The sequence below is a fragment of the Pyrus communis genome, chromosome 5 (genome assembly GCF_041283825.1).
Source record: "Pyrus communis isolate YQ-2024b chromosome 5, ASM4128382v1, whole genome shotgun sequence".
Classification (NCBI taxonomy): Eukaryota; Viridiplantae; Streptophyta; class Magnoliopsida; order Rosales; family Rosaceae; genus Pyrus; species Pyrus communis.
In genome coordinates this window covers 32,944,720-32,956,813 of record NC_142569.1, presented here as the reverse complement: position 1 = coordinate 32,956,813, position 12,094 = coordinate 32,944,720, and the positions used below count along the sequence as shown (strand labels likewise).

The following is a 12,094-nucleotide window of genomic DNA, read 5'->3' as shown; positions in this document are numbered from 1 at the left end:
CACATGCCTCAAGCTGGTAAGCCAATTATTATTGTATATGAGTGAATATATGTATATATCTATGTATGTACTTCTGTGCGGTTCTTGAGATCTTTCCCAATTCTATTTCTTGACTTTTTATATATTCATCACAGAAAGAATAATAATACAACATATTTACGGGTTTTGAATCCTGTAAGAAATTGAACAATGTGTTTGAAGGTACAGAGAAATGCAAACTGATGTTTGCTTGTCTTTGAACTCTGCTCAGGTTGTATAAATAATTGGAGCACTGTAATATTGAGACATTCTTGAAACTGCTTGTAGGAGTCGAACAATTTTATCGAACCTTGAGATAGTTAGCAACTTTGGTTGCCAGAGAATTTCAGCATTTTGTCCATCTTGCATAGGCAGGTTGAGTAATAGGATTTAATGATTGTATGGATTATGAAAGTGCTACTGAATCCTGTATGATTTGCACTGGTACAGTCTTACTATAACTGAAGTAGAAGGGGGTGAAAGAGTTATACGAGTTCTCAAGTAAAACCGTAGCGTTGTACTCCATATATAGACCGGTAGATACATTGTAACGACACACTTAGCTACTTAATACAAATATTCTACTAATTTCCGTCATTTTTTGTAAAGTTGATCTCTTTCCACCTTGATTCCATGTAGTTAGTCGAATTCTCTGGTGTGGCATACACTCCACATGTGAAATACAGGTCCCCTGGTCCTTGGCCTTTCACATCAAACTTCTTGACACCATCAATGAAAACTATTATCTTTCCTTTGTCAACGTTGTGGATTATGTTTACTTGAAACCACTTGTCGTAGAGATCAGTAGCTACGAGGTTGTATTTGTAGTATTTGATATCTCCGTCGTACATCCTTAGCTGTAGAGATGTAGCTCCCTCAGCTGCACCGTGGATCTGCACAATTGTAACCCCAGAAGTATCACTTGGCACATATATGTTCTTCAAATTGCCAAATTCCAGAAGAATGGTCATGCCCCTGCAACAAAACCCCCAAGTTCGGCAACTAGTTAGAATATTAGTGACAGCATTGTGAAAAAATGGTAGGAAGAGGGAGAGAGATATATATACCGATATGCGCAGCTCTGAGCTCGGTTGTCAGTTTTGAAGGGCTTGTCATGATTGTATATCCAAAAACCTCGAACCCCATCCTTGTACCTGTAACGATCATCGAGGGGTTCGTTATATGGTGTTTGTAAGACAAAGTTGTCTTCCGTCAATGGCACAAGGGTGAATCCATTGGTAGGATCAGCAGCACAAAGACTGACACAACCATTTATTTTAATAGAAGGAAAAAAAAAAAAAAACAAATTCAATAACCCTTTTAGGCATTGATCAGTCACAAGTAGGGGTGAAACTTAGGTTGGACCAATCCGAACTTGTTCATGTCCAACCCGACTTTAAACCTGAACAAGTGCGGTTTTCTTAGTTATAAACCACCCGAACCCAACCCAATTTTAGCCCGTTCATTGATTGGGTTGAGTTGGGTTGATCATTTGCTCATCCATCCCTAACCCAACCCAACCCAACCCAACCCGACTAACCAATCCCAATCTAACCAGATTATAACCCATAGCAATCAATGCTCATACTATATCCAAGTGAGCCAAGTCCAAAAATCAACGCGCTTTCTAATATTTTTTTAATAAATTACCCTTTATAATTACTTAAGTTTTTAGGGAATAAGATGCTATAATTAGTCAGCCCATATTTGTAGTTTCTAAATCGTAAAGCTTTATAATAGATGGATTTATGAAATTAAAGTTAGCTAGCTTGGATGCTACTTAGCTTAATTTTTGTAGGAATTCTTGGAAACAAAGTTGTTACAAGATTAAACTTGAAAACGCTAGGCAACCCGAACCCAACCCAAGTAAACCCTAACCCAATTAAATCCGAGCCCAAATGAACCCAATGAAACCTAACCCGAACCCGAGCCCGAATTGTAAAAGTTGAGTTAGGATTAGGTTGACCTTCTAACTCGCCCAAGTTGCACCCCTAGTCACAAGCGATCTATTATTCATAAAGAAAAAAGGCATATTTGTTGATTTGCCTTCGGAATGTATATGGAACTGCCAATTTTCCTTCTGAACTTTAATTTTAGCCGATTATCCTTTTGAACTTTTATAATTAGCCAATTTTCTCTTGAGCTTTAATTTTAAAGAGTTTTAACGAAACACTCCCGATATTGTTCACTTTTAATGAAAAATTACATTTTAACCTTTCCTTGGTACTATTCACTATACCTATATTTGTCATTTTTCATTAAAACTAAAGTTTTTCTTTTTTATGTTTCGTTAGTTTTCCTTTAATTTTAACCGATTACCCCTTAAACTTTTATAAATAGCCAATTCCTTCCTGGCATTAGATTTTAAAATTTTTCATTCAATTTTCCATCAATCTTGATCACGGGAACAACACATGTCAATTGTATGAGAGCCAAAAAAATGGAATTTTTTAAAATATAACGCCAAGGAAAAAATTGGCTATTTATAAAAGTTCAAGACAGTAACGGCTAAAAGTAAAGTTCAGGGGGGAAATGGCTAATTATACAATTTCAGGGGGCTAATCGGCTAAAATTAAAATTAGGGGGAAAATTGGAAATTATATACAAGTTCAGAGGGTAAATCAACAAATACCTCAAGAAAAAATAAATAAGATTATTGATATATGATATCAGTATGTAAAAAGTTATCATATTTGGAACGAGCTGTTAGTAGCTAATGTGAAGGGAAATGCTAAGGAGGTTATATTTTTAATTTGACCATATTTTGTAGACCACATTATACTGCAGTTAATGGCTGGATTCTTTCTTTAATGATTTAAAGAGCGAGTCCAACCATCAACTGCCATATCATGTAATTTACAAAAATATGGCTTAAGATAGTCTCTCTAACATCGTCCAATGTGAAAACAAGGGGACTATTTAATACCGTCCATTAAACGTTAGTTTAAATGCCGTTATTCTTTGGAGTGGAAAAGCCTGTTTGGGATTCAATTGGGAATTAGAAGTGTTTTTTCACAACTAAAATACTTACGACTGTGAGAAGGCATTTGGATTTTCAATGAAAATTTTGACATATTTACACTGAAAACGCTTATGAGCAGAAATTCATTCTACAAAAGCAGTCCCACTACACGAATCCTAAGTTCCATGGTCTAAATATTATATATACTTTGAAGCTGCAGAAGCTTGCGTTACATTGGTATGGAAACATCTCAAGGCAGTTGGTTGTAGATCGAACACAAACATACATAAAATTTGTCCATTGCAGAATATATAATCATCAGCACTTTTTATATATTTTGAGGTCTTTCCAACGTGATTCCATGTAGTAGCTTATGTTAGCCGGTGCAGCATAAACTCCACATTTGAAGTACAAGTCTCCTGGCCCTTTATCCTTCACCTGAAATTTCTGGACTCCGTCGATGAAAACAGTCACCGTGCCTCCGTCAACGTCGTGAATTATGTTAAGTCTGAACCACTTATCGTAAAGATTTGTAGCCACTAAATCTCGACTATAATACCTCATGTCGCCGTTATAGATTCTTAGGATTATTGTGGTAGCACCATGAGCTGCTCCATGTATCTGTGCTACCGTAGCACCGGAGGTTCCATTTGGCACAAATCCATACCCTTCAAATTGCCATATTCCAGATGAATAGTCAAGACCCTACATAAAACTTAGTTAGGTCTAGCTGTTGATTGTATATGAATCTCGACCACCAGTTCTAGAAGCGTTCTACACAAGACGTATACCATACATAGCAAAAAAGCACACACAAATTCGTATACGCATATTTAAGAAAGCGTTTTTTCTTGCTAGACTTATGTTGGCAGACTATGTTTAGTATAAGTCAACATGAGCAATAATTCATACTCACTGCTAACAACGTAAATCCACTTGTCTGATGAAAATCAACGTGATCAATGTCCCATATTTATATATATATATATATATATATATATATATATATTTTTTTTTTTTTTTTTTTTTTTTTTTAAAAAGAAGAAATTTCTTGCCCACTGTATTTTAAGTACTGTTCTCTCTAGTCGATCAGTTAACAATTTATGAATATTTGGGGTATGTATATAGGTTAGTAGCCTCATATCAAACCGTCTAACAATATAAGAATTTATCGGTAAAGTTGTGACTTTGAACAACACATTTAGTTAAAAATCGACTTAATTAATTCACCAAATATGAACATAAACATATATCAGTACATATATGTTATAAAGAGAGAGTAGCGCAGGTAGGGAGATGTTACCCGTATGCGGACTTCAGTACGTGGCTGGGTTTGGCTACTAGGGTTATGGGGCTTGTCATCAGCATAGACCCACAAACGCCTTACTCCATTGACACTACTATAGCGCTTCTCCAGTGGTACGTCATACGGTTTCTGTAATTCGAAATTATATTCCGTCAACGGAACATCGATGAAGCCATCAGTGGGATCAGCACCACATAACTGAATAATGTCTTTCAGTGAGCCCAGAAAAACCAAGGAGAGAAGCATATAGCAGTAGCTACCTCTCATAGTTGATGGTGGGAGCTTATATCTCTGACTATATGTACATATATTTATAGGACATTAGAACATCGGTCACATTACATAATTTTTATTCTTAATTTTACCATTTTGTAATTTGTCATTTACTAATGAAAAGTTTGCGCATTGGAAGATAATTATTGACATGATTCCCGATAACTTATATTATAACACATACTGTCATGTGATCCTAGGTACATAGAAGCAGCTATCCCAAATACAAAGAATAATAATGAAGCGACTTTGAACTGCCTTTAGTATTACCATATTAATTGTTAAATTCAAGCTAATTAATAATGTAAATACCCACAAGATGACAAGGCATGTGAAGGCACCCAAGGATGGTTTCTTGGAACATAATGACAAAGGTAGTTATAAAATAAAATTAGCCCTTTAGCCTGCAGGGTAGTTAGCATAGTATAGTGCAGGATGACAGAGTAAAAGACCAAAAATACTCAAAATTTAATTGTCTAAATGCAATAAAATTAGTGTATGTGCAGACTTCTTCTACATGGAGGGAATCGTGTTCGTTGTTATACAATACAATTAGCATACTAATGAACATTATTCTCTACGAAAGTTAATAGTCTATGTGCAGGAAGACTAATCCATCCAATCTTTCGTCTTCTTCATGATATTCAATGCAAGGAGATTATCAGACGAAAAATGCTATTCTTATCGTTTTTTATACCATCATTTGTCCTATCTTTTTAATAGAAATTGGGACACAGATGTGTTTGCGGGCCTTACTTTTATTGGAGAGATTGTACAGGTGATAGTACAAATAGATGGCAAGAGAGAGTGCCTATATGCAATCATGCTCTCCTAAGATCCTCATGTTCAAGACCCATGAGAATTAAATGTATATTAGCCACAAGATTATATTAGTTCATATCCAAAATCTTAAAATATTTGACAACTTAATAAACCAAAACCAACATAAAACCCATGAACCATTAGAAAATTCATTTTCTTGTTATGGTTTATTAACTTGTCCAATATTTTAAAGACTAATATAATCTTGTGGCTAGTACGCATTTGGTCCTCAGAAAGCCTCAAAATGAAGACATTAGGAGAGCAGAACTCATTGTGGATGACATTTGCACAAAGTTATTTTGTGAAAGGATATATAGAAGAGAACAAGAGAAAGCGTCTGAGACATTCATCTTTTGCCAATATGAAGCATATAATGCCTAATTTTGTTTATATTGGTCTTAGTGATAGATTTTTAGTGTGATACTTGCATCTTAGCCAAGAGTTATCATGTTCCTTATTACTTGAGTTTAAAGAGAAGTGATGTCCCTTTTGTATTGGTACCTTCGAAAGTTGGGGACCATCCCCAACCTCTAGTGTTTCAAGTATTAAGTGGTGTGACATTTGTGGGTATTTGCACTTGTATGGCATGGCTATATTCTTGAAGAACAAGAGTGAGAGGATATTTTTAATTTTCATTCTTTTCATAAGATGATACATCTTAGTTTTCAAGGAAAGTCCAGATCCTCCGTGTTGGGTTTCCAAGCTAGTTATTGGGATAAATTTAATTTAAATATTAACTATGCAATGAAAAAAATAAAAATAACATACAATATGTTATATGGATTATATATCTGGTTGGTTGTAATCAATAATGCAATAAATAAAGATGGTAAAGAGGTTAACTTACATGAATCCTTGTGCTTGTGTACTTCCTCTTCATTATTGATCACAAAAAGTTCCCTAAGTACTGAGCCTCTAAGAGTATCCACACTTAATACACCAATGACAGATGATGAAGTGAAGGATTTGATTATTCTAGCAAGATCATTCACTTGAATTAATTCTCTTGGGCACACTTGGAAGTTCAGCTAGGAGTTTTCTCTCTTTTCTCTGTAGGACAAAAATGATCGTCATGGACTATTGACCTTAAAAAACTATTTAGCCTATGTGGCGTGCAAGCCAAATAGCTAATAAGCTAATTACGTCATTCGGTTGAATGCGGCGCATGCCAACTCATCGATCGAGCTCGGCCAGGGAGTGAATGAATGTTGTTGTGGCATTGAGTGTGTTGATGACCTCTAAATCTTGTGATTGCGGCCGGGGAACGAACGTGGTTCAGCCTTCGGGTTCTAGAGCCTGAAGATAAGGTTGCTAGTTACTATGAAGTTCAATAAATATTCAGCTTTCAGTGTGCTGAATGTCGTAGCCTGGTAACACCCCAACTCGCCGAAATGCTAATGGGTTAATCTCTTCCAACAAGGATTCAGAGATTCCTTGTTGACTAAGACTTGGATAGATAATTAGTCGATCTCGAAACAGTGTTGTTTATCCAAACTGAAGATGTCATCGGTTGCCTTTACAATGCTATTTATCCAAGTTGAAGATGTTTTGGTGGGAAAAACAGTAAAATAAAATTCTCAAGAGGGTTGAGAGTTTTCGCGTAGAGCGAGAGTTTGTGCATAGCAGATTTGTGTGTTTATTTGAAGAGAGCTCAAATATTGTCTGCAACTTTGTAATTATGGAGCAAGTATGCTCAGTGAACAAAATGAATACGAGATATTCCTTGTGGCAAATGATCCTCAATTGACATTATCCACCTAAGCTACGAGCACCAATCGACTCAAACCAAACAATAGGATAGAGTCTTGATATTTCAAACCCTCTTGTGATTTGGCACCTTGATCATCATTTGGTGGGGACAAAAATTTATCTCTTCTTTTTATATTTTGGCATATGATCATGATGATTTTGACGTTACTACGAGTGTATTTGATGTTTGGAGGTGCACTAATTGGTGTATTGATATACATGATGGTATATGTTGACTGGAGCCATCAGGCAACCGAGGAGTACTTTCAGTTTGGATAGACAATACTGCTTCGAGACCGACTAATTATCTATCCAAGTCTCAATTAACAAGAGATCTCTAAATCATTCTCAATCAACATAAACCATCAATTTCAACTACTACAATTCCTCCAAGCAGTTATATTTAGTATATATAATGTCTCAAATATCGCAAACATACATTTCATTCAAGGGGAATTTGGAAATCGTGCACTGCAAATCAAATATAGCAAACACACATTTCGTTTTCCAGATAGTAACTTCTTTTTTGGGAAGTGTGTGTAGGACAGACGTGATCAACTTAGTTTAGTAAGTTTACTGTTTATTAAATTAAGTTTAGTAGGATATTATTCTATTTCTATTTCACTTATTGTTTGTGGTTGTTAATATCATTAAATTTGTGAAATGGCTAGTAAGTTTGAATTGATCAAAATTGAGAGGCTTGTCAATCATCGTATATGGAAGAGAATGGTTGCTTATCTTCTTACCCACAAGAAAACTATGTATACAATTCAAGATGAGGCACCCGTTGAGGGTTCTCGTGCTTTTACAGAGTGGGAGAAGGATAATGAAACGGCTCATGCCATAATTCTCAACCATATGGAAGATGATTTGATTCCTCTTTATGAGGGATATACAACTACCAAGGAGATCATGGATATTCTTGAAGACAAGTACAGTCCCAAATCTCAAACTTATATTCAATTACTTCTTGAGAAGTACAACGGGACACATATGTCTGAGAATGATAGCATGGTGGACCATGTTACCAAGATGGAGATTATGGCAAGAGATCTTTCTAATGTTGGCCATCCTATTTTTGATGAAATGCAGTCTCTATACTTTTGAATAGTTTACCAAAGTCGTGGGATCATGTAGTAACTACTTTGACATATGGTCAAAAGGAATTAACCATGACCACATTACTTGCGATGTTGGCTATAGAGGAAGTTAGAATGAATCGGAGGAAGGAAAATGACAAGATTATTAGAGATGGTGGTCTTCTACTAGCTGAAAGTTCACAAAGTAAGCCACAAATGAATAACAAAAGAAAAAACTCGAAAGAGTATACACACAATAAGGGCAAGAAAAATAATTGTTTCCATTGTGGTGAATTTGGACATTATAAGGTTAATTGTCCTAAACAAAGGAAGAACAATGATATGCCGAAGGAATTGATTCTTTGAATCTATTCAAATATGATATATTTACTACATACTTTGAATATTGTATTTTTGTGTAAGGTGTAAGATTATATTTTGTACACATTTTCTATCAATAAAAGTATTAGTTTTATGTATAGTGTTCAATTTAATATATAGTATAATTACTATGATACTAAGAATAATGTATCAAAGAAAACCCAGGGAAGCACAAAGTTCCACTAGTAACCAAGAAATGGTTTAAAACAAAGACATTGTCAATGATCAAGTGGGAGAGAGATATAATCAATGATCATGACAATGATATGGTTAGTAACGTGTTACTAGGTTCTAATAGTAATAATTAGAACAGTGGGAGAAAAAGAAAATTGAAGTTGCCAACAAGATTCGAATGGCAATTAAAATCTTCAATTTTGATTAGATTAATCAATCAGTGGGAAACCCAAACAAACTTTGTTTCAGTTTATTTTATAATCAAAGAATATGATTATGTTTTTAATCAAGCACGTCGATAAGAAGTCAACATGTTTACCAAGAACTGAAGGTATGGAATTCATTGAATTAAGTAATATGTGTTTTTCTATTGTAGTGCATTTTTGCAGGAAATTTTGACTAAAAATGTAATGGTCGCTTCTTGATTAATTAAGAAACAAAGTTGTGTTATAATATGGGCCGGTAAGTACTACAATATAGGGTCAATGTTTATTGATATATATGGATTGTAATCCTAGGAATTATGTCAATGTGCTTTATGATAATAAGTCCACAATCTTCTAGGAATTGTTAGTTCCTAAGGAGAACAAATTGATGCAAACTATCACTATATGGAACTATAGTGGAGAGGGATGACGTAAGAGTTGACCACACACCGTCGGCTAAGATGGCGGCCGATCCTATGACCAAAGGATAGCTCTGAAAGGTTATTCAGAGGAGTATGTGACTACAAGTTGGAATCATCTAGATGTTGTAGTTGGAACATGCAATATGGGCATCATTGGAGGGATTTCAGGGACGCCTGAAATGAACAATTTGATGCAACTCTATCTGATTGATTGGTCGGATAAAAGATAGAGGGGCACTAGCGAGGTAATGGAGTTACAACAAATGTTCTTGTTTGTAAAATCCGTTTATAGGCATCAAGTTTGAATTTGTATAACATCTTGGCGCATAGTGTGTAAAGTCATTGATATGGTGTATCAATGAAAGCCTCTGGATTGGCTTAGGAGGAAGTACTTGATCCAAATTTGAACGCAGGTCAAGTTAGTCTTGGTTGAATTCGCCATTCATGCTAGGTACGGATGGTATTTTCTTAGTAAAGAGTAATTATGCCATTTTACTTGAACGATAGTAAAATGGAATCGCTGGTAAAAGTGCAGTCAGTAAAAATGTTCAAAGCGTGTGCACTTATAAGCCAAACCACTGACTAATGACAGTTTACAAATGTTTATAAACTACAGTTGGAAAGTCGAGTGATCAGGATTTGATACTTGGTAATGATATCCAATTTGTGTAGCCAACGGAATCTTACATCATCAAGATCAAGTAGGAGATGTTGGAATATGATCATGATGATGTTGACTTTACTATGTGTGCATTTGATGTTTAGAGGTGCACCATAAGAGTGGTGTATTGATATACGCTTAACCAAATGGTATGATAAAAGGTATGACTTATCATAAGAGTTATACCCTTTTGTGTCTTATCATGAAAGGATAAAACCATTTAGAGAAGTCTCATAACTCTATGGAAAGGGTATGATGAAGTCTATAAAAGGAGGATTCATTCCTCTAGACAAATTGTGAAACTTGAAATAGATTATCTTCTTCCCTTTGGTGTACTATTTCTTCCTTGACACTACCACAATATTAAATAGTCTAACGACATTAGAGTTTGATCTTGTGACAATTGTGCTAAATTCCGTCAACCTTCTAATCCCCATGCATAGTTATAAATCCTAAATCATGTTGTTCTCCGTGCCCACCTTAACAATCCTTCATCTCATTTGAATTTGTGGAATTGGAAAGCAATCACACCGCTTATAAAATGCAAGCCATCAGAACCGTGATTACGTTGGACAAGGATTCTATCATCTTTGCTTTTGTTGCTGTCAAAACATTTTAAATAAAAACTCCAAGATAATTATCATGATAAAAACTAATGATAAAATCTTAAAGAAGTTATTAAAAACATTTATTTACTCTCGAAGCTATACGTGTTTGACGCCTATAACAGTTCTAACTAAAGCGAGCAATGAAATTAATTAATAAACTAATTTAATTCCACAAACCACGAGTGACATTTAGCTAGCAACACATCATGGTTATCCAAATTAGATACAAGTATTCGTGAAACTCTTCTAATCATTTGATTGTAGTTACAATGTAATTCGGTTCTTCTATCATTCGTATCCTGATCAAGATTGATGTGATATGGAATAATGTCAAATCACATGTAGTTATCTATGATCACCATGATGCATTTTATGTTAAAGCAGTTCTTACAAACATAGCTTGATTAACAGTTACTCTAGCTAGAGATGTTCGAGATGGATCTTCAAGTGGCTTTGAGGGATATCCTTCTATTAAACAATCACCAGAAGGTGATAGATTCCTTATTGCATATTCATATATCTCCATACTTATACACATGAACCCAAGCAACACATTATTGGGCTATGCGAGGTAATGAGGGCTTTGAGGTGAAGTTAAAGATATATTTACTATGGCCATATATTTTTGAGATGGTTCTTCAAGTAGCTTTGAGAGATATCTCCTTCTATTGAACAATTACCAAAAGGTAATCGATTCCTTATTGTACATTCAGATATCTCCATACTCATACACATGAACCCAAGCAACACCTATTGGGTCATGCAAGGTAATGAGGGCTTTGAGGTGAAGTTAAAGTTCATATCCATAAGCACAAGATATCCGATGATGCCTAATGTCTAAGAACTATTTGCATATTATAGTTCGAAGCTCTGTAATATTTGACTTGTGGTAAACATCCATACATTTAAGCTTCCTTGAGCGACCAGCGTTTGTTGAACTTGTCCAATAGACAAACACTTGTATATCCTCCACGTGCCCAATATGCTTTGTACTAGACCATGCTAACTTTAGTGTGATATACACTGGCCTTACCGAATAGTCAATGTCTAGTTGAGTTTCTAGTCGACTAGGAATTTAATTTGTTTAAGGACTAAGTGATTATGAAATATAAGATTCCCTGCCCTAATATCGTTTAAGACATTATTTCCATACCTTAAGTCTTATGGATTCATTCATAGTATATTATCTCTATAATATAGAGTCAAACTCGTAAATAAATAAAATTTGCCCTTTTTATTTACTAATTAATATGAATTTGTTACATTGTTCAATATTATAAAATTAGTTTTTAAGCCACAACTCCAACTCTCACACTTCTTCTCCCAATGATTGTTATCTATTTATTCTTTCTTTCTCTATATTTTATTTCTAACATATATAAAATTGTATGTTTTTTTTTTATAGTTTAAAATGTTAAACAAGTATAGGGGGG

The 12,094-nt window shown here is 34.8% G+C and overlaps 2 protein-coding genes and 1 pseudogene across 2 annotated transcripts; 1 reads left to right on the top strand and 2 right to left on the bottom strand.

Annotated features, from left to right (window-relative positions):
* Nucleotides 1-511: 511 nt before the first annotated feature.
* Nucleotides 512-1,401, bottom strand: LOC137725086 (citrate-binding protein-like; annotated as a pseudogene).
* Nucleotides 1,402-3,298: 1,897 nt separating this feature from the next.
* LOC137725085 (citrate-binding protein-like) lies at nt 3,299-4,553 on the bottom strand. Its single transcript, XM_068463688.2, has 2 exons — nt 4,284-4,553; nt 3,299-3,685 (listed from the first exon to the last, which is right to left on the bottom strand). The coding sequence occupies exons 1-2, from the start codon at nt 4,551-4,553 to the stop codon at nt 3,299-3,301; spliced, it is 657 nt and encodes a 218-aa protein (XP_068319789.1).
* A 3,240-nt stretch (nt 4,554-7,793) lies between these two features.
* On the top strand, nt 7,794-8,237 carry LOC137725084 (uncharacterized). Its single transcript, XM_068463687.2, has one exon. The coding sequence runs from the start codon at nt 7,794-7,796 to the stop codon at nt 8,235-8,237; it is 444 nt and encodes a 147-aa protein (XP_068319788.2).
* The last annotated feature ends 3,857 nt before the right edge of the window (nt 8,238-12,094 follow it).

Excerpts from the sequence above, each read along its gene's own strand:
- LOC137725085 (XM_068463688.2), bottom strand. The coding sequence starts at position 4,553 with ATGAGAGGTAGCTACTGCTATATGCTTCTCTCCTTGGTTTTTCTGGGC. Across the intron at positions 3,686-4,283 it reads GTACTGAAGTCCGCATACGG|GGTCTTGACTATTCATCTGG; the intron begins GTAACATCTCCC and ends AGTTTTATGTAG.
- LOC137725084 (XM_068463687.2), top strand. The coding sequence starts at position 7,794 with ATGGCTAGTAAGTTTGAATTGATCAAAATTGAGAGGCTTGTCAATCAT.